The sequence below is a fragment of the Balaenoptera ricei genome, chromosome 3 (assembly GCF_028023285.1).
Source record: "Balaenoptera ricei isolate mBalRic1 chromosome 3, mBalRic1.hap2, whole genome shotgun sequence".
NCBI classification, from domain to species: Eukaryota; Metazoa; Chordata; class Mammalia; order Artiodactyla; family Balaenopteridae; genus Balaenoptera; species Balaenoptera ricei.
The window spans coordinates 13,373,952-13,397,701 of record NC_082641.1 but is presented as its reverse complement, the minus strand read 5'-3'; the positions used below and the strand labels follow the sequence as shown (position 1 = coordinate 13,397,701).

At 40.1% G+C, this 23,750-nt stretch overlaps 1 protein-coding gene across 1 annotated transcript in view; it reads left to right on the top strand.

Moving 5' to 3' along the window:
• Window positions 1-20,586, top strand: part of MARCHF11 (membrane associated ring-CH-type finger 11) — a 124,493-nt gene extending 103,907 nt beyond the window's left edge. The window contains exon 4 of the mRNA XM_059919216.1: window positions 20,056-20,586. Coding sequence (XP_059775199.1) covers window positions 20,056-20,378 — 323 coding nt within the window. The 3' untranslated portion in view covers window positions 20,379-20,586. The remainder of the gene's footprint in view (window positions 1-20,055) is intronic.
• The last annotated feature ends 3,164 nt before the right edge of the window (window positions 20,587-23,750 follow it).

Here is a 23,750-nt window from a genome sequence, read left to right as displayed (position 1 = left end):
TAGGCTCCCAATCCAACCTGAAGGGAAAAAACTTCCAGTTGACTTTATTACAGCACTGAAAAGGGCCATGTATTTCTTGGTTAGGAAATCATTTTGTTGAATTACACAGCCTGCATTTAATGCTGAGTTATTATATCTTAACTTTTCATTGTTAATGCCAGTCTTTTAATCAAGATTATTAGGATTCTGGTTTTAAGAGCACATACATATAAACGAATGATCTTTTTGACAAAGTATGACGTCTTTGGGCCTCCCTTTTGAAATCTGGGTGTTTGCCCTTTTTATAAAGTCGAGTTTCTTAGGAACAAAAACCAATTGACATTTTCCTGAATAAGCTTTGGAGAGTGGATTTTTATCTAAGTTTTAAATATTGACAATACTTTTCATTGTCTTTTTGTTCATCAAATCAAAATCCCATCATATGATAGTTTATGTATATTTTGAAAAATATTAAAGAATTCAGATTGAACAACAGTGCTTATTTCATTTGGCAATCTCATTAATTAGCCTGTTTGGACCCAGAGAAAATCTTATTTTTTTTTTCCCAAGAAATTGAGAAACCACTATAGTCAGAAAAGCAAATACATGTAGGCTACCAATAGCCAACTGGATCATAGCAGGTAATAGCTCCTGCTAGCATTTCGAATTAATTAAAATGTCTTCTAATTAAATGTAGACAGTAACAAAGTAGATTACATTGATTATACCTCAGATACCCCTGACTGCAAGAGCAGAGTCAGAGTTAGAGTGAAAAGCAGGCTTTTCAACTCTGAGTCCGATTTGTTCAGCTCAGTTCAATAAACTTTGTATGTGTCAAACACAGTACTAAGTGCTGGGGATGCAAATGAGAGTCGGTCACTTTCGTGTCCCCCTAAGAGCTCCCAGCCACAAGAGCAGGACAGACGTGGAAATAACTAGAATTCAGCTGGATGTGCAGAGTGATAGATGTATGCACAGGAGATGGTAGTCAGACAAAGCAGGGGGAGATTGATGCTGGCTGTTTTATGCAGGGAGGGCACATTTTCAGGCAGATTTCATGGGGGAAGTGATAGCCAAGCGGGCTGATGGATGAAGGGATGCTTGGCAAGTGGGGAGATGGCCCCGCTGTCACCGTTGGAGGATGTAGGATTGGCTCCCCATACAGAGGGCTTTAAAGTGGTTGGAAACATGCCCGTATTCCTGTTCATCCAAGCTTTTCAAACTTGTTTATACCTAAATGAAAAGGAGCAGATTGACAGCTTCATAAATGTTCTTCTTAAAAAAGAATTCTGCAAATCCACAGAAGATTATTGCAGAATCAAAAAAATGTTATAATCCAGCCAGTGTATGTAATGTTTAGGAAGAGATTTTTATTGGATTGTTAAATAGAAAAGTAAAGGTTTGTAGAAAATTTATTTACTTGGGGAAATTTATTTATTTCCAGGCAAAGTAAATTTGTTTGTTGCTTTCATTTATTTTTATGTAAAACATTTTCTGCTTTCCCAAGATCCAGTTTCTTCTTACTGTTAAAGTTTGAATTATCCCAAGGGTCTAGGTACCATTATTGTTCAAATACCTAGATCAGGGCTGTCCAACAGAACTTTCTGCAATGATGAAAATGTTGTATATCTGTGTTGTCCAATACCATGGACACTAGCTACATTTAGCTGTTGAGCACTTGAAATGTAGTTAGTGAGAATGAGAAACTGAATCTTAAATTTAATTTTATTTAAATTAATTTAAATTTAACTCAATCACATGTGGCTACCATATTGGACAGATTTCTAGATGATGGAATGGTAAATGTGTGAGGGTTTGATGAACAAGTTTCACCTTGTCTATATAAACAGGCTGTATTTCCTAAATGATAAAGTAACTCTGTTCCATGAGAGATGAATAAAGTGAAAATGAGTTCAAGAGTATTCGGAGAAGGGTATTAAAGGTGAGAGGGTGGTGGTTAAGAGATAAACAAAGAGCTGTTAGAGGGAGACGTCTTAAGGAAATGAAGTACAAAGAGATATAACTTTGTATTATATTTGTGGAGCTCTTTTAAATATTTACATAGATGGCATTCAGACTATGATTGTGCACCAGGAAAACTAATATAAAGGATTTAAATCACCAAGATGTTGTAGCCTAGGGTCAGCAATTTAGGGAGAAGTAATAATCACAGCAGGCCTGCATTGGCTCCCTAAGAAGATTTGCACAGTGGACAAAGAAAGATTAGCAAACTTAGAAATGAAAAGCAAATGCCTGGCGAAGGCTCCGGGCACAGGACCTGGGTCTCAGCTCCACGCTTCGCACATAAAACACTTCCATCCGCCGTGTAACTCAAGGGAAGCTTGGGCCACGAGAGAAATACGTTTGTGAATGACTCACAGAAATGAGGGACTAAGTAAGACTCGGCCATAAGGACGGGGAGTCATTTGATTACCTTGCCTCTGGAAGGTGAGGGCAGTTTACCAAGTCTCGTCAGTGTCTGGTAGAACCTCATGAGGTGAGTTCAGTCTCTTTGTAGAAGCAACAAACTAAAACGAAAAATGGGATTCCCGAAACAGAGGTAGCAGTGCTTATACCTAATCTCATTAACACTCCAAGTTAGTGCCAAAACCACGTCGGGAAAATATTTGTATCTTCCCTGGGATGATAAGGGAAGGAACTGGTTATGGCTACAAAATTTAAAAACTTGAATTACTTCTGTTCTTTTAAAAGATTGTCTTAATCGTCCTCACAGTATAAATATATGCCTATTCAAATTAAAAAACATTTTGTGTTTACAATTGTGAAATATGTAAAGTTTTAAAAAAGACGATTTCCCTCACACTGCCCTTTTGTTATGTCACTTCCTTTGCAGAAATGTCCCCTCTCAACATTTTGATGTGTATCCTCCAGATCTTTTTCACAGTTTGCTTCTTTTTTTTAACATCTTTATTGGAGTATAATTGCTTTACAATGGTGTGTTAGTTTCTGCTTTATAACAAAGTGAATCAGTTATACATATACATATGTTCCCATATCTCTTCCCTCTTGCATCTCCCTCCCTCGCACCCTCCCTATCCCACCCCTCTAGGTGGTCACAAAGCACAGAGCTGATCTCCCTGTGCTATGCGGTTGCTTCCCACTAGCTATCTACTTTACGTTTGGTAGTGTATATATGTCCATGCCACTCTCTCTCTTTGTCACATCTTACCCTTCCCCCTCCCCATATCCTCAAGTCCATTCTCTAATAGGTCTGTGTCTTTATTTCCATCTTGCCACTAGGTTCTTCATGACCCTTTTTTTTTTTTTCCTTAGATTCCATATATATGTGTTAGCATACTGTATTTGTTTTTCTCTTTCTGACTTACTTCACTCTGTATGACAGACTCTAACTCCATCCACCTCACTACAAATAACTCCATTTCGTTTCTTTTTATGGCTGAGTAATATTCCATGGTATATATGTGCCACATCTTCTTTATCCATTCATCTGATGATGGACACTTAGGTTGCTTCCATGTCCTGGCTATTGTAAACAGAGCTGCAATGAACATTTTGGTACATGACTCTTTTTGAATTATGGTTTTCTCAGGGTATATGCCCAGTAGTGGGATTGCTGGGTCATATGGTAGTTCTATTTTTAGTTTTTTAAGGAACCTCCATACTGTTCTCCATAGTGGATGTATCAATTTACATTCCCACCAACAGTGCAAGAGGGTTCCCTTTTCTCCACACCCTCTCCAGCATTTATTGTTTCTAGATTTTTTGATGATGGCCATTCTGACCGGTGTGAGATGATATCTCATTGTAGTTTTGATTTGCATTTCTCTAATGATTAATGATGTTGAGCATTCTTTCATATGTTTGTTGGCAATCTGTAAATCTTCTTTGGAGAAATGTCTATTGAGGTCTTCTGCCCATTTTTGGATTGGGTTGTTTGTTTTTTTGTTATTGAGCTGCATGAGCTGCTTGTAAATCTTGGAGATTAATCCTTTATCAGTTGCTTCATTTGCAAATATTTTCTCCCATTCTGAGGGTTGTCTTTTGGTCTTGTTTATGGTTTCCTTTGCTGTGCAAAAGCTTTTAAGTTTCATTAGGTCCCATTTGTTTATTTTTGTTTTTATTTCCATTTCTCTAGGAGTTGGGTCAAAAAGGATCTTGCTGTGATTTATGTCATAGAGTGTTCTGCCTATGTTTTCCTCTAAGAGTTTGATAGTGTCTGGCCTTACATTTAGGTCTTTAATCCATTTTGAGTTTATTTTTGTGTATGGTGTTAGGGAGTGTTCTAATTTCATACTTGTACATGTACCTGTCCAGTTTTCCCATCACCACTTATTGAAGAGGCTGCATTCCTATACACTAATGATGAAAAATCTGAAAGTGAAATTAAGAAAACGCTCCCGTTTACCATTGCAACAAAAAGAATAAAATATCTAGGAATAAACCTACCTAAGGAGACAAAAGACCTGTATGCAGAAAATTATAAGACACTGATGAAAGAAATTAAAGATGATACAAATAGATGGAGAGATATACCATGTTCTTGGATTGGAAGAATCAACATTGTGAAAATGACTCTACTACCCAAGCAATCTACAGATTCAATGCAATCCCTATCAAACTACCACTGGCATTTTTCACAGAACTAGAACAAAAAATTTCACAATTTGTATGGAAACACAAAAGACCCCGAATAGCCAAAGCAATCTTGAGAACGAACAATGGAGCTGGAGGAATCAGGCTCCCTGACTTCAGACTATACTACAAAGCTACAGTAATCAAGACAGTTTGGTACTGGCACAAAAACAGAAACATAGATCAATGGAACAGGATAGAAAGCCCAGAGATAAACCCACGCACATATGGCCACCTTATCTTTGATAAAGGAGGCAAGCATATACAGTGGAGAAAAGACAGCCTCTTCACAGTTTGCTTTTTGACATTGTCATTTGTAGTTTGGACTATATTTAACCCCGTTCTAGTGGTTTTCTTAAAGATCCATTCTATGACAATTTAGGTTTGTGGGGCAATTTTATCTAAGAAAGTAAGAGTGGGCATTGCTGCTATGCGGCTCATCCTGCCTGGCATCTTTGGGGGACACCAGGGATGCCACGTGAAGCTTTCAAAAGCAGGACGGCACAAACAATCATCTTATACTTTATCTCATTATTTCAAAAGCGCCCTGAGAGGTACTTCTGGTTGCTGCTGGTTTCCTCTGTGTGTATGTGTGTGTGTGTGTGTGTGTGTGTGTGTGTGTGTACCTCTTCTGTTCTGCATGCTTGCACTTGAATTTGAGAAATAGAATAATCAGGAGATCCAGCACTAACAGAATCGGTACTTTAGCCACAGAGCCATGCGACAGAGGGAAGCAATTTTTCTTAAAGCAATTTCAGGGAGCATTTACTACACGAAAAGAAGAGATTGAAAAGTGAAATCCCCTCAGTGTCAACAGTATAATAGGTAGAAGAAACTGACCCCAGAGCTCCTAAACATGGAGAAGCCAGGGGTTTTGAGAGGCAGTGATCTGGATCACCCCTGCTGGATTTTATTTTCTAAAAGAATCAGTGCAGTGTTTATAGTGCAGATACAGTATTTCAGTATGGTATTCAAAAATAACCTGAAATATACTAGGACGAGGATCTGATCAAAGTTTCTTCTTCTTTCTGTATCAATTATAGTCCATATTGAAGAATGCTTCTTCTGCAGAAATCTCATACTCTTCAACATGAAGTTTTCTTTTCCTAAGTTTCAAATCTAAATAATTTTTTTTAAATTCAGATAAATTCTTATATATATCATGGCCCTTTTGAAAATCTGTTTTTCACAGTTGGTAATATATCTAGCTAAAGCTGCTTGGGCACATGTAAGAAAACTATTTAGAGTTACCAGTTGGTAACTTTTATTCACATTTCATTATAGAACTTTAGAACAATAAATACATAAATACAACCTATTCCTATGGTTTTGGATTGATGATATAAGACCTATATTTACTTTTTAAAAGACACAGTAATTCTCTCTTGCTTTTGGTATTGCTTTACTTTGCTATTTTTTTCTCCAGATAGAGCAGCTAACAGTAACACATGATTTAACATTTTATTGATGTGAAATGTAAAGTGTACGTTTTCTATTTTTTTTGATATTATTTGAGGAAAGGTGAAGAAGTTTGACAAAGAATTTCAGGATAATCAGAGTCTTGGTTACCACAAATGAGTCCTTGCCACGGAGGATGACCAGTTGTCTATTGAATGCCAGGGTTATTTCCACCTAAAATGGTGCGTTTAGGTCATCTTCCTTCCTGTGGCTCATTTTCAACACGTATAACCCAATTAGCATAAGCAAAGCATAAGAAAGTGAATCAACTAAGGGAAGAAAATTCTAATGCATTCCAAGCAAAATATAAATGACATTGAAACCATCCCCTGTTTAAAATTGTCCATGCTCGCTGGCATTTCCCAGCATGATTCAGAAGGTGACAATATTTCTTGAAGTATTTTAGGTGAAAAACATACTTACTGAAAGAAATTAACATTGGAATTGAAACATGCCATAATTTAGAGCGGAAAAAAAGGGGTTTGCTGGGGAGCACCCTCCAGAGGGCTTCTGCTTCTGACCTTGTCACACAGGGTCATGACCATACAGATGTGTGACTGAAAGGACAGCAGTTGGAGGGATTTATAAAAAGTTCAGCTCGCGGGTCGTGACAGAGAAATAGCATTTTTTTAAGCTGCAGTATATTTATGGACAAATATAAAAGTTATCAAATAGTTCCAGGAGAAAGATGTAAACCTACCAAGAGAACACTCAAGTTCACCACACTCCCGAGGGCCTGTGGGGCGCTGTCCTTCGCAGAGCGGCTTGTGGATGCCAGACAGACGTCTCAGCCCTCCCGGGGGACAGCCTGGACCCCGGAGTCAGTCCAGTGTGACCTGACATGGGGCGTCTCCGCATCGAAGAGACTTTCTCTCTGGGAAGTGGGGACACCTCTTCTCAGGGCCGCCAAATGGTACAGCGCCAACCCATTTAAAATTGTCAGGGAGTTTGATCGTAAGATTTCAAATCTACGTAAAGTAGATTTTTTTGGTGGGCGGAGCCCACCTTTCATCACTCTCCACCCCCTCCCACCCCAGTCACCACCACTACCACCAAGTTTGGGATCTGAGCCACCGGGGTCACTCAGGAAAACGGAGCTCGGACGTCAGTAGGTCCACATTCGGCCACGGAGGGGAGGCGGGGGGCTGGGGGGCGACGCAGAGGCTGCTTGAGTGCCCGGTTGGCACTTTAGGTTGCAGCGGGTGATGGGAGGCGTTGTTGCCCTCGTCTCGCTCCGAGTTTCATAGGAAGCGCGGATGTGGGTGAGTCTGCGTGAACCGTAAGGCGTGAGAAAAACGCAGCTCAGCTCGAACAGTGTCTGGCAAAATGACTAAGGAAGTCGATGAGCCCGGTGTTTCCTTTTTGAATCGTCCTATCGCAGTTTGCCCTCCAGACGGGAGAGGACTGCCAGCCACCTCTGCTCCATTTTCTGCTTCTGTTTCCTGATCTCTAATTTGATCGGGGACCAACGTCCCTCCAGCGTCTCAGTTTGGCCACTTGGGAGACCCTTGCCCAGCCGCTGGAGAGAGACCTTCTGCTCCGGCCCAGAGCCCCCCCTGGGCTTCCCTTCAAACTTCCTCCCAGGCGAGGACTGGCCTGCGAGGTGGGCCGCGCTGGTTGGTCTGTTATCTTTGCAGCCGTGACTGTTACCAGATTCGAATGCCCTCCTGACTTGTTTGGAATCATTTCTCAGAGCAGAATTCCTTTACAAGCACAGATCATTATTTCCTGATCTCAGAATGTATTAGTGTGCTTGATGCCCCAGGAAATGCCCCAGCTTCACTTAGAATCTAGCCAGGCCCCTTGGACGGAGAGGCAGAATGGGCCCTTGTAATTCAACATCGTTAGATCTTTACCCTTTATATGCTTTGAGAAGCAGGCCGTTATTATCTCTTTACTCTGGAAGAACCAATTATAGGCTATTCTATGCCTTGATCACACTGATGTTTACCAGTTTTTCCAAAGATGATTATCCTAGTTTGTTATTAGTGGTATCCATGCCTTTAAAACCCCAGGAGAGAATGTAGAAAGGAGCTTGCTTTTGCTACTTGTCCTCAGGGCTGTGCCTGAAATGGTCTCTCAAAGTGAGTTAACTCTTTAGGCCTCCTCCTGGGGGAGAAAACCCAACCCCAAACCTTCCCCTCTTGTGACCTGCTACAGTTCAAGTTCTTTTGGAGAAACATGGACATGATTAGCCAAGCAGCAGACCAAATATATTGTTATTGTTGACTTTTGTTTCCTCCGTAGGAAATAGTGTGACTCTTTCAGCCTGTCTCAGTTGAGGCAGTTTAGCCAAATAAGTATTAGTCATCTATTGGGCCAACATTCACTGGGTATTTATTGTGTCCCAATAATAAAGTACAGGATAGAAATACAAATAGTTCACAGTCTGCTGCCTGTTTTTTGTATAATCCATGATCTGAGAATGATTTTGAAATGGCCAAACATTAAAAGAAGAATATCATTTCACTGCATATGAAAGTTATATCAAATATAAATTTCAGTGGCCATAAAAAAAGTTTTCTTGGAACCCAGTCATATCCATTCACTGATGTGTTGTCAGTGAGTGCTTGCAGCCTCATCATAGGGGGACCATGATGTGTGCATGACCTACAATATTTACTATCTGGGCCTTTGCAGAAAAGCTTTTGGAATATAGCATCCTCCCTGCTCTCCAGCTGCTGGCAAGAGACAGTCAGGGAAATAAGCAATTAAAATACAACGTGGAAAGTGCCAGGAGAGAAATATATGTGAGTGCAGGTGGGGGAAGGTTAATCATACTTAGGGTTGGAAATTTGAGCTGGGGATTTATATCTGGTGGTTGAAACCAGCGTCTGCGAGGGAAAGTGATTCGGGTGATATGAGTGGCAGTTTAAGGAGCACAGTGAGACACAGAGAGAGAGCAGGCAGAGAGAGGAGTGTGGCCACAGAAGGAGAGAGTGGGCTCGGGCGAGGTGCAGAAGGGACTTGGGGGCAGAGGAGCAAGTGGCCAACAGTGCCAGATGCCTTATCAAGAGTAGGTGAAATCAAGACAAAACGTATCACTGGATCTGGCAATATGGGGGTTCAGTGGATAGACACAAGATTGCTGAGAATGGCTGGGATAGGCAGAAGGGGCTCAAAATGTAAGTTTATAAGTCTTGGCTAAAAAGGGGCACAGTTAAAAGAGGGTAGAATCTGGGGTGGGGGGGGCGGGCAGAATTGAGGAAAGTTCCTGTTTATTTGTTTTAATGGTGGAGCAAGGAGCAAGGTTTGAGCAAAATGCTGAGAAGACAGACCTAGAAGAAATCAGAAGGCAGATTGAAAATCCAGGTGGGAGGGGACAGCTTGATGCCCCTGAGGTGCGGAGATAGAGCCCAGCACACAGAGGAGGGGTCCGTGTCTTGCACAGGAAGGGGCCCCTCACCCCTGAGATGGGCAGGCGGGGGCGCAGAGGGTGGGCGCAGCTGGAGATGCCGCACACACTGCTCTGGGAGGGTAAACGGATGGTCCTCCTTGCCAAAGATCTCTCCTTTCTCAGGCAGGCAGATAGTATGGTCATCTGTGGAGACAGGGAAGGCACAGCGTGGGGACAGGAGTCTGCGGAGAGAATTAAAAATGACAATCAGCAGCGCAGGGCTTTGGGGAGGGGAGCTGAGCCAGGAGACATGCAGAACCACTGGGCATGATTGAGTGCCCTCCCGGGGCTGGGCCGGGGGTGGCCCCAACATCCAGGGCTATGAGGCTGTGTATTCTTACCCACTAGCGCTGAGAGTGAGTGCAGAGCGGTGAAATGGTGAGACTGGGCTAGGCTGAGGTTTTATATGCAGAGCTGCTGGAAGACCAGCAGCGAGATCAGCCTTGCCCTTCACCTGGAGTGGTGGAGGGTGATTCCAGGATGGGGTTGCTTTCTCAGTGGCTGGGGAAGGAGCCAGAGCCAGGAAGAAGCTGGCAGATTGGGGAACGATTGCCCAATAGAGGGGCTCGAGGTCTGCAGGAAGTAGAACGGGTGCACTCATTGAAAGGAAGAAAGTGGGTGAGTGAGAAGCACTGGAGGTGGTGGTTGTCAGCAGTGCTGGTACAGTGTCAGGGCTTTTGCAGTTGGACCAGTTTCTGGAAGGGAAAGGCCCAGGGTGGAGTGAAGGAGGGACAGCGGAGGGCAAGGGTTATGCAGGTCAGGTCATGGTCAGGTCTTCCACATGGACCTGAAGAGTGTGGGTCTGTGGGGCTGAGGAGATCCAGGAGCCAGGGGACAAATCATTGAGATTGTAGGGAGCAGTTGAGGCGTCAGGAGGGGACCTCCCTTGTGGCTTCACTCTGTACGTGAGCATTCGCGCGTGTGTGTGTTTTGTGCGACTTCACTCTTTCTTTGTCTTTCCTGTTTTCCATGAGAGTGGTTGTGTGATTTCTAAACACATGAGGGTTGGAACAATTGCAACAACTTTAGAGAGATCTGAGTACATCCCTAGGCTACTCTAAAATGAGGTTATTAAAGAGGCCAATTCAACTTGGACATGGGAAGTTTTCCTTGGAAGAGAAAGCAGAGTAGACCATGGTAATGGGAACCATGACAAGATGACACAGCTCCCTTAACCTAAGAACCTGGAGATTGTTCTTCAGAACTGGCACCGACCTCTTTGGGGGCCTCCTGGCTTCACACTATTTTGCAACAAAGAACTTTCTCACTACGGAGGGTGTGAACATGATTTTTGTAAACGATGCTGCTACTTAGAACACGGAGGGTACGGGACTGCGGTGTGCTGACTGGGTGTCTCTGGCTCATGAGGAAGCAGAGAGGAGCATAGAAATGGAGCCTGTGTATGTTTTCAACTGCTTCCAGATATGTTGAAAGGAGGTTTTAAAACCAAATCTCCAGTGATGGCTAAGAGTGTGCTTACCCTGGTCCAGGCAACATTCTAAGCACTTTACCTGCATTTTCACACTCAGTCCTCACAACAACCCTATGAGGTGTAGGTACTGTTCTCCTCACCTCAGAGATGCGAAAACTCAGGCGCCATTAACCCGTTTCCGGAGGTCACACAGATTGGAAGAGGGACCCAAGATTGGACTCCGGACACTGTGGCTCCAGAGCCTGTGTAAAAATATTTATGTGATTAATTCTATCTATCTCCTTATATGGTGAACTCAAATGGCTAATTTACAAAATGTTGTCTATTCAATAAAGTGAACCTACTTCGTTAGTTGCTGTCTCAAACACCTAAGGCATGGAATCAGGAATAAATACTTTCTTAAACTACTGATTTTAGATCAGAAATGGAGAAAAAATTTTCCCTAGAAACCCAAAATAATTTAGCTGATTTGTGAAGCCTTTATTTATTGTAAATTCATAGAACCAAAACATACAGAAACATTAGTAAAGAGAATGGAAAGTATTTAATATACCATACCAAAAGCCATTTCTCTCTCTTTGCATTATTCTGAGTGAAACAGTTTCTTGATGTAAAGAATCACATCTCAACCTTGAATTTTCTTGCTAGATCACAGAATAGAATATTAAAGAAACTTAAGGTCTGAGCATTTTTATATTCAGGTTAAAAATTTTTATTGCTTTTTCAATTAAAAAATCTTACTGATGTTATGTGGATGAATTCAAAGAGTTAGAAACTGTACTTACGCTGAGATGGCAGCTTCTGTTTGGAATTTTTACCCACAGTCTGTGTGATTTAAGAGAAATGAAAAGCAAAGCCAACAAATGTGAAATAGCCTATGTCAGGTCCAAAGATAAACAGGTTTTAATTAGATATTTCAATTAAAACTTTTAAAATGCTGTTCTCACCCCTGAAATGGAACAATCAATACATGTATTGTTTACCCCAAAGATTAATAAAATCATAATCTGCAAGTTTGGAGTAGACAGTTTATCCATTGGAGATGGAAGGGAAAATTAGTTGTACATATTTCGACTTGCCACTAGGAAAAGTGCACTAATAGACTCCTTCTAAGAACTGGCTTTGGTCCAGAGTGTGGGAAACAAATGGAAATCTACCAAAGTAGATTCCCAATCCTTGAGGCGTTAATTAACACAGAAGATAGACATTGATAGGCTTTTTAACCAAATACTATAATACTGAAGTTTGCAGAGTTATTTATTTTATAAACTGGGAGGATCACTCCCATCTCCTACCCAGATGCTGCAATGCACACTTTAGAATAAAGGCCAGAGGAGAACTGACCATCTTAGTCTGAAAAGAGATTTTGATTCTGTCTACTTCATAGTCAGTGTAATATCCCTTGGGCCAAATAGACACCAGTGAGGACCAGCTTCAGCCAGGGGTGGCTCCTGAGATCTGAGTTCTTGCAGAGGGAGTGCATTGGATCAGGCATCAGGGGTCTGGCTCTGATTCTGGGCTTGGACACTTAACTGTGGCCCATTGGTCAAGCCATGTCACTCCTCTGGTCTTCAGAGACTTCATCTCCCCCACATGAACAGGTTGGGTTAAATCATACCCAATATTTCCTAATTTTGAAATTCAGTGACTACGTTTGACAACTTCTCATCTCTGTGATATGATGTTACTCTTTGCTACCAGGTGTTCCATCCGTCCATGAATTGAAGGACAGAATTGGAGTTGCATTCAGCTGAAATTAAACCGATTCTAAATCATGCTCCCAGTTATAGGGGAACTCTAGGATACCTTTATTATCTATAAAAGTATTGGACTCATTCCTTTATTTCTTTTATTGAAATAATCATATCCATAGATCTTTTTTTCCTCAAGCACTTTTGGATGGAAACTTAGATAGTATAACAATTCTTCTCTCCAGTGAATTCTTTTAATCCTTCTTTTTAAAAATTAACATACCATGTATTTTATAATGTATAACAAGTTTGCAGCTTTTGAGGAATATTCTGTGAATATGCCTATGGTAGATTTGTGCTCCAGGGCTAGTAATTGAAAGTTCAGGGGAATCTCCTCTCTACTAAGGAAGAAAAAAAATCATTAAAATAATTGATTGATGGATTGGCTTCTTAGAAGAGCAAGTGGTCAGATAAATGGACAGCATTTTTTTATTCTCCTATTTTGCCTGGAAATAGAAGAGAGGAATCCATGTCTGCCTCTTAGGCTTTTGGCCTGGGCACAGTCATTTTGTAACTATTGGGTTCATGACAGTAATTGAAGTAGGAATAGGGTTCCTGTCCTCAGGGAGCAACATGACTGATTGGGGTCACAGATAGATGATTCTCTGCTTCATGGTTTTAGCTCAGATTTGCTAAGAAGACAGAATTAGAAGAATTTAGTGCAAGAGGATAGACTAGGTGATTCTTGGGTTTCAGCTTAACTGACTTGGGGGATGATCGTTAACTGAAATAAAGATGGTAGGTTAAGAACCAGATCCAACCTATGTCAGGACCTTCTAGAAAAGGGGGTGCTTCCCTCACTGCCAGCTAGTGAGAGGTTACACTCCATGTTAAAATTTCCCTTTGCGTCTTGTTCTGTGCCCAGGCAGTGTTGGTCATCAGCATTGAAGGAACAGCACGAATGTGGTCTTTGCAACCAGGCTGATGACGGCAGATTTCATTGAGTGCAGAGGAAGACATAGAGGGTGGCAGTGTCGTAAGACAAACACCATGAATTTCCTTTTGTGTGCTCTCAGAGAAACAGTCATTTAGGCTCTATTGTCATAATCATTGTCATAATCATTTCTTCATGTGTGCTGTTCTTTACTTTGGGGGTGAGGTGGATTAGATCACCCATATGTGGAAACTAGCCAGCCTCTAGTGTCAAGGGTTTTCATGTTGTGGAAAGTTTCTGAATAATTCGTTGTCCTTATCACATTTCTTAACAAAGAAGATTTTGCTACCAATGCTAATGATGAATCTGTGTTTGAACCCCTGAGCTTTAAACTTTCATGACCAGCCTGCCATTCTCAACTTGGTTCTTACTATATATATATATATATATATATATATATATATATATATATAGTATTCAACAATAGAAAAATCAACTCATCTTTTAGAGATATGAGTACATTTTATGTAGGATATTTCTTTTCATTATTTGTTCTGATGGGCAATATTGGAAATATGTTTCACAAAAATCCCCATATATAATCAGGATATTGTAGTTCCCAGAGGCCTAGATTTTAGGATATCAGCTGATGATAGCTTTCTTTTGTGAGCTTAGTGATTTCTGTAATGGAATATGTATTGTCTTTCAATCTTTGTATCTCTCTTTAAGTTTTATATTTTTGCTTTTCTTTTTCTTTCCTGGTTTTTGTTTTACTTTAAGCTTCATATATAGTTGAGTCCCAACAAAAACCATTCAGTATATATAGAAATGACTTGTGGTTATTTCTTCAAGATTCATATTAACAAGATTCAACAATGGAAGAGTGACTTTTAAAGTGATTACCTCTACCCTTATATCTAAGTTTCCATAATGGTTGGCATTTAAATGTAGAGTATCTTAGGCAGATGTGCCAGGAGGATTCATGCGTTTGATTACATTCTAGCAACGATGATCCCAACAAAGTGTATCTTGGGCCACAGTCTCATTTAGTTAACCCTCTTTTGTGCAACCACACTCTGGTCTTCCCCAAGTTCCAGTGGGAATTAAGGACTAAACAATGGAGCCACTTTATGAGGTTGACTCTAATCTTCTCTAATCTGTTCTTCTTAACTGTAACTATAGGGGCCCCAAAGTCACCATTCTGCTCCTGGTGCACACTGACTTTCCAGAATGACACAGATTATATGTATAGAGTTTGGTTATATGGAAACTCACTGAGAGAGGTAGGGGGAGAGAGAGAGAGAGAGAGAGAATGAGAATGAGAATCTTGGCCAGGGAGAATGGTTAAATTTAACTGAGAAATCTTGGACATTTTCACAATCAAGAGAGCCTTTTCTGGCCAAATATCTGCTGCGAGCTCTTTAGCTTTCCCAAGGGTCTCTGTGATTGAACAGCACACAGGCGTTTAGGTTGTGTTATCAGGATCTTACATTTCTTGGGAAAGCTCAGGATGAGTGCAGCTTACCAGATGGAGTGTTCACCACTTACAGTGTTGCCTTCATATAAGGTTCCTCAACCCTTTTCTCTCCTAGGATGGGGACAGATGGAAGGCACTGTTTTATTGGCACTCCTAGAGATGAAACAGTGTCGGTGACACACAAGGATATTAAAAATGGCAACTAATTGTATAACTTTGCCCAAATCGTAGTCTCCAGGGCTTAATTTACTCATATTTTAAATGAGGATGATGCAGTTTATATACCAGGTCTGTCTTAGCCTGTTTGAGCTGCTATAACGAAATACCACAGCCTGGGTGGCTTAAACAACAAACATTTATTTCTTACAGTTCTGAAGGCTGTGGGAAGTCCAAGGTCAAGGTGCTGGCACATTCAGTCTGGTGAGGGCTCTCTTCTTGGTTTGCAGACAGCCATCTTCTCGTTATATTGTCACATGGCCTTTCCTTGGTGCATGCACACACACATACACACACACACACACACACACACACACACACAGAAAACTTATGTCTCTTCCTCTATTTATAAGGGCATTAATCACCCTCATGAATTACCTCCCAAAGATTCCACCTCCAAATACCATCATGTTGCAGATTGGGGCTTCAACATATGAATTTGGGGGAGATACAAACATTCAGTCCATAGCAATATCTCTTTCAGTTGGTCATTCTTTGACTAGGAGAGGCTGCCATCCACTGGATATTTAGAATGACTAGCACTGTAGCAGTCAAGGTTTACATATAGACAAGTTTTGGGCTTCCTTCTCAGAGCTGATATCTTCATAATGTAGGACAATTGGCTAAATCTCTCTAGGTCTCAATTTCCTTAACAATGAAACTATTCAATAATACATATTTGTAGAGTCACAGTCAAGATTAAATGAAAATTGTGCATGTAAAAGCGCTTGGCACAGAACAGATCCTTGATAAAAATTTAGTTTTTAAATTATGAAAAATGACCAAATCTATTCAAACAAAAGCTGAAACAAGCAACACAAGAAGTGAAATGGTTAGACTAGTGGTTTGGTAGTTAATATCAACATTTGTCTGTATTTGAACATAAATTTTGCAAGTCTCTGTTAATTGTAACACACCATTTGTCTATATTGAAATAAACATAGACGAATGGTGAGTGTGTATGTGTGTGCGCACACATGCACATGTGTGAGTCTGTGTACCTTGAGAGTCTTCCCATTATTTCGTGGGTGGTTAGCCCATTTTCTACTACCTTGTAAGAATTTCAGCTAACGCACCACTTCCAAATTTGGGATATATTTTACTTGCATAAAACACTGTGCTTTTATTTCAATTAAACCAGAAAATACTTAAATCTGCTCTGTCGTTAAAGATTATTCCCTAACAAAAATGTTTCTTTGCACATCAATAAGGGAATGCTCCAATTAATGTTACTGGCAAGAAAATGATACGAAACAACGAACTGCACACGCAGGGACACCTACACACACACGCTCCTCAAATTTCAAAACCCCAAGTTCCCATGAATCACACCTTGTTGGCATAAAATATTTAATATTTACATTTTATAGAAATTATCATTGCTTTTCCCTTCAGAGTTAGTGACTCAGATGAAGCAAATCCAAGCCTGTCTTCCTATGACCTGCAATGTCAAGGTGACAGATTCATTTTAAGGCTTAACTTGAGGTATTACACAGAGAGTGAAGGCTACTCAAGGATGTGAACTGATCAGTTTTGAAACAAGAGGGGACCTATCATCAGTAAGACAGGAGGGCAGTACGATTTTTAATAGCCAGATTCTCAACACATTGAACTAGAGTTAAATGAATCCTTACCTCTGGATTTCAATGATCACAGTAGTCAAGGCTTCTCGTAACCACTAGTACAAATGGCATTTGCCACTGCCCCAGAAAAATCTTAAGGAGAAAGGGGAAAAGTGTACATTACAAAGGAGGGTGAGATGGGGTTCCTCCTATTTCAGTAAAATTTAAGCCTCTAGAGGATGAGGAGTAATTCCAAACTTTCATGGGGAATAAAGCAAAGTCTAAACATCACTCATAACCTGAATGCAATGAAGAAGCAGCACATGGAGCTGGAAATTCAAGAGGACTATGTCTTCATGAGAACTTCAAGTAGTTCTCTTTCTTTAAGTTCAGTTCAAAATGTACTATAAAAACCTGTGGGATTTATTTCTGCATGTTGGGTAGATTTATGTATAATATTTAGAAAAGTGCTACCAGGAATATATTCCCAGAAAATGACTTTCAGCTTGAGTAAATGATCTGATTTCTGGCCTTTCAAAGGAAATCATTAAAAAAAAAAGAAGAGGATCCTGTGAAATGAGTGGTTTCCCCTGGTGAAGTCAGCCCCCCGTCACTGCACTTACCAAGAATGAACCTGTCACAGACTGTAATGGTCTTATGATTAGTGTGAATGAATGCTCCTCGCCACATAGATTCACTATTGATTTTTTAATCAATAATAATGTCTTGTATTTAGATAGTTACCATCTCCAAAGAAATCTGAGTGCTCTATAGTTGATGAATTCCAGTTTATATTCATACCATCCCACTGAATGTATAGATTAGGTATTGCAATTGCATTTTAAGAAGGAAAAACAGAACCAGAAAAGTTAAATCATTAGCCAGGGAGATTTCAGAAAGCTAATATTAGAATTACCAATTAAAATCTGGTAGTCTTGACTTATAATTCTGACTGTTTCCCCAAAACATCTGGTCAGTTGGGTCAACTCTGATTATTCCTTAGGAAAAAAGAATCAAACAAGTGAATTGCTATGATTAACAGAAGTTTACATTACTTCTCATTATTTTGGTGGTGTACAATAATTGGGCTTAAGACGTTTTTATTTATTAGAGCACATGCATTTTTTAGTGGCCTATGTTAGTATCTTTGGAATGCTCTTAAGTCACGTGTGCCAGAAGTTTATCTCCTGGTAAGGGATAGATGTAAAATTTAAATTCTCATATTAGGTAGGTGTGATTTTCCAAAGACTGGGTATCTCCATCACCTATGTGGCATTGTTTTAGTTGACAAAAAAAAAAAGAAATAATCTCCTCAATAAAAACTTGTTCAAAACCCATACTCATTATACCTCTGGGAAGGTTACTATCATCCTTTCAGTCACCCAGTCTTCTAGCCTTAAAAATGTGAGCCTCTGATTTTTTTTCCCCCTTCTTGCATTTACAATTTCTGTCAGTTTTTCCTCTGACAAGTTTATTACTTTGTTTCTCTGTGTTCTCCTTGCTGCTAACACTCTGCTTTTCACATATAATGTGGTAACCTCCTTATCTGTCTCCCTTACTTCTGTTGTCTATTCTTCAACCCATCTTAGGTCAACTTTCCAAATAAATTTTCCATAATTTTTGAAATTATGAATTATTTGGGTACATGAAAAGTATGTAGAATAACACATTAAACATTCATATCCCCACCAACCAGCTTAAAAAAACCACGATATTAAAGACACAATAGAAAGCCCTCTTTGAAGCCTCTCTCCAATTTCACCCCCCCCCCCACTATCATGAATTTAATGGTTATTATTCCCATGCATGTTTTAACATTTTTAACCATATGTACCTGTATCCATAAAAATGTATAGTATTTCTTCACTCCAATCATTTATACTTCTGAAATTTTCATTTGTTATGTGGCTTTGAGATTTCCACTATTATTTTAAGATTTATCCGTGTTAGTGCATGTGACTTTGTTCCCTTCTCTTTCATTGCTGTAGTACTTTGGATCCACCCAGTACAATTTATCCATTCTTCTCAGGATGGACATTGAGATTGTTTGCGATTTTTTTCTCAAACAAATATGTAATAAACATTTTTGAACATGCTTCCTTTTTCATATTTATGAGAGTTTCTCTAGGACATACTCCCAAGATTCTAAATGCTAGGAGGTGATAGGATCTTCTCATTTTCAAATTTTGGTTAAAAGTAATTGTGTCAAAACTGACACATCCTCCTTACATGCCATATTCCATCTTAAGAAAGACTTCATTGGCTTCTCCTCCAACTTTCAATGGAATTTCAAATTCCTCTAAGAGAAGCTCCTCCCCACTTTTCTATCTGAAGGGACCTCCCCACCAGGGAATCCTTTTTGTGATAGGTCACAGATTCAAAAGCTTTTGGACTACACACTGAAATATAAACGTGTGAAAAATGCAGGGTATGGTGGGATCTGGGGTGGATGGTGGAGATGGAGCTATGCAACAGGGCACCATATCCGACTTACGGATGGCTAGTTTGTAGTCCCCAAGGTTCCCGTATTATTTTGTTTACTTTCCTGAACGTTTGTCTCAGAAATGTGTAATCATCAATTCCCTGTATAGCAGCAAAGAGCCCTCTGGAGCCCGCCTGCCTGGGTTTGAATCCCTGCTCCACTGCTGCCACCTGTCTGCTCTTGAGCAACTTTTTGTTTGTAAAATGGGGGACATGCTAATACTTACTTTGTGAGGGGGTGGTGAGAAATAAATGAGATAATATACATAAAGCTCTCAAGTATGCGCTTAATAAATATCTGTTGAATTGTTGAGGAGAGGAAAAATAACAAAAGGTTCGATCGTATCTCCTGTGTGTCAGGCATTGTTCTAGAAGCTGGGGAGATGGCAGTGACCTTGATATTTGTCTCTTTCGCAAATCAAATTGCCAACTGGGACCAAGTCCCTAACACATTGCTTGGCTCACAGTGGGCACTCAAGAAAGAGATGCTGAATGAATAAACGAACCTAATGGTTCTCCTAAGGCAACGTAAATACCTAAGCATGTTCTGAGCCATAATGGAGCAAGTAATTTATACCCATGATGACTTTACTGTCTGCATGTCAGTGGATTCTTATTTTTGAATATTGACAACTCCTGCGTAATACAGGTAGTAGCTTACCATTAGACATAGTATTTAAGCAGTGAGAATACCACGTTTTTGATGATGATGCGTAACAGAGAATTGACTATTTCTTTAATCATACTTGTATACAAAATAACATTCTCAACTTCTGATGATGAGCAGTCTTTTTCATTTTTCCCTCAAATTTAGGTCTCATTGTCCATGAAGGAGCTGCAGTTTACAGAGTGTTTAAACGCTGGCGAGCTGTCAACTTACACTGGGATGTATTAAATTATGACAAAGCCACAGACATCGAAGAAAGTAGCCGGGGAGAGTCTTCCACAAGCAGAACTTTATGGTTGCCATTGACGGCTCTACGAAACAGGAACTTGGTCCACCCAACACAGTTGACCTCCCCAAGGTTTCAGTGTGGCTACATGTTATTACATCTGTTCAATCGGATGAGGCGCCATGAAGATTTGTCAGAAGATAACAGCTCGGGGGAGGTTGTGATGAGAGTGACTTCAGTGTGACAAAGCTAAGAAGGTGCGGTGTGGACCACCCTGCACATTTTGGAATGTAATTGCAATGAATGGCAAAACCATAGCACTTCTAAAAACACACATCTATGAACTTTTTAAAATCTATGCTTTTTATATGAACATTTGAATTGCAAATACATTTTTCTGAAAAAAAGAGTCCTCCTGTTCTTTGCTTTCTGATTTATCACATCTTTTATAAGTTGGTACTTGAAATCATTATACATATTATTTGACTCTACTTGGTTAAAAGAATGACGAACGTTATCCTTAAGGTCAAAACTATTTTTTTCTTGCTTGTTTTAAATATATTTTTATCAAACGTTTTGCTCCATGTGTAATTTTTCAGGCATGCTACCAATGGGGAAGAGTTTAGAATGCTGTGGGCAAATTCCAAAGTGCCCATCAAGGACGAAGCACAGAGGTGCTTCTGTGATGCACTGGTCTTCCTCATGCCTCAGGCTGGTTGGCAAACTTGAGCATGACTTTTTGCGTGGGATGAATTAACCTGTCACCAGGAATGCAAGTTCTAGGAATTATGGCTTGTTTTCTAACTTCTGAAACAGTACAGAGAGCTTGTAAAAAGATAAAGATAATTGGAATAAAATAGTCTTACAGGCATACTTTGAAGATATTGCAGGTTCAGTTCCAGACCCGCAATAAAGTATCTCAATAAAGCAAACCACTCAAATGTTTTGGTTTCCCAGAGCATATAAAAGTTATGTTTACACTATACTTCAGTCTGTTAAGTGTGCAATAGCATTAATTCTTAAAAAAACAATGTACATACCTTAATCTAAAAATCTAAAATATGCTAGCCATCATCTGAACCTTCAAGTTATAATAATAACATCAAAGATCACTGATCCCAGGTCACCATAACAAGTATAATAATGGAAAAATTTGAAATATTGCAAGAATTACCAAAATGTGACACAGACACACGAAGTGAGCAAATGTTGTTGGAAAAATGGTGCCAATAGACTTGCTTGACACAGGGCTGCCCTAAACCTTCAATCTGTAAAAAACGCAATGTCTGCGAAGCACGATTTAAAAAAAAAAAAAAAAAGATGAAGCGCAATAAAACGAGGTGTGCCTGTCCTGCAGTACATATTACACAGGCAGGGCACCCTGCATACTTATAACCCTAAAAGCTCACCAAAATGTTACACCATTGCACGTGTAATAATAACACTGCCTCACATTTGCATAGCCCTCTCATAGACCAGCCGCAATTATTTTTGTTAATTATTCGTGTCTTGATTTCTATGAGTACCATCTTAATTAGATTTTCTTTTTGTGAAAACTTATATACCTATTTAATCATCTAAACACTGATTCTATTACTTGGTTTAATGAAGTCCTGGGAAATATATTCTCCAGCAGCGAGAAATGTTTCTCTTTTACTAGATAAGTATTTTTCAAATGAAAAGAGGAAAAGAAAAATGAGGCTATTGACTCCCCAGGAACAGGTTGCTAAATAGTGATACCTGGGGATTTTGCACATTTTTCTCCTTCTAATAGAGGTAAATGGCATATTTTAATGGGTAGCAACAGAATAGATGAGGAGGCAGGAGGTCATGCTTTCCTTAGAAACAGGAGTTGGACATGTAGGTCATTTGAAGTAATTGATGATTAGATTTTAAAGCATATGAAGTAAAATGCTTTACATTCTATTAATATTTTCTAAAAATAACCTTTGAATGATTCATAATAGAATAGTTAACATTTACAGGTAGCATTATGATTCCTACATAGCAAATTCTACCAAAACTTGAAATAATATTTTCCCAGTTGAAAAACTGTGTCACAAATGAATTAAAGATGTGACCATTTGCAGAAATATGAAGAATCAGTAAGTAACGAAAGAAGGAAAATTCAACCACTCTTTCGGGGTACATCTAGGAAATGAGAGTGTTGTTGATTGTTTGAATCTGACGTCACATGAGCACAATCCTGGGTGAGGCACTGAGAGGTGGAGATCAGTCCTATCAACCTGGTCTCTGCCCTGAGTTTTGCCACCTGGGACAGGAAGGCAGACTGTTTAATAGAGAAGCCAGGGATGCAGACCTGCTGTCAAAGCAGCAATCCATTATTTGTGCCCCGCAGGTGTGGGTACTTGTCCTGGACACTTTAATTACTAAGGGAAGTCATCAGTGGCACCACATTTAATGGAGAATAATTGTGGGTGCTGTTGTTTAGAGCATTGTGTTAAAAATACCAGATAAAGAGACTTTAGACACAGATTAGACTATCACTGCTCCAGTATTTAGCAAGCATACACGTTTGTATTCCAACTAGTGTACACCTCTGTATTCGTATCAGCTCACTCAAAAGCAAGGAGGGGCAGAGGATGGGAAACCCTCTCTCTGTAACCCCTGTATGGGGTGCACAAGGCAGAGACACCTGGAGATGAGACGCACAGTGGGTTTGTCAGCCTGAAAGGAAAGTGTGCCCCAAGCTTCCCCTCCTTCCCAGGGCCTTGCACTTTGGATGCCCCTTTTGTCTACACCCATTTTCTTCCCTCACCATCTTCATAGGCCCCAGCTCCTAACACGCCCACACACACTCACACACCCATATGTGACACAAATCAATATTGGAATAAGGATCTGGCAGAATTTCCACTCAACAAAATGTACAATCCATGATACGATTACATAGAGACTCAAACACTCTGGGTGGAGGGTGGGATAGGTGCATTTAGAGAATTGAATTCACTGCTTAAAAGTAAAAATTCTAGGGACTTCCCTGATGGTCCAGTGATTAAGGCTCCATGCTTCCACTGCAAGGGGCATGGTTTCCATCCCTGGTTGGGGAGCTAAGATCCCACATGCCACACGGGAGTGTGGGCAGGGGACCAATAAATAAATAAATAAAATTCTAATATGCCGTATGAGTTATGATATAAACAATTAAATTTCAATTGTGAATGCTGTAATTCAAACTCAGGCTGCCTTAAATCTCAAAACCATTTGTGGTTAAAAAAAAAAAAAAAAGAAGAAATTAGTTGGAAATACTTTTAAAATCTTTTCAAATATATAGAAACTTAGACCTGTATCCAGTCTGTCTCTTTTCAACCACTAATCTGCAGAACAAACATTGATGGGGTACCTGCTGTGTGCCAGACACCGTGAGCTGTGGCCACGGAATGACCCAGCTTCACAGGGAGACTCAGAGTGGGTGAAGTGCCGCCCAACATGGTAAGTGTCAGGCCACAGGTGAGTGGAGGGCAGTGACGGTCCACAGGAGCAGTCAGGTTGCCCTGAGGCAACTGGAGAAGGCATCACTGAGGAGCTGGCGGGACCTGGGCGTTGATGCATGAGTAGAAGTTTGCCAATCAGGTAAGTGGAGAAGAACATTCTG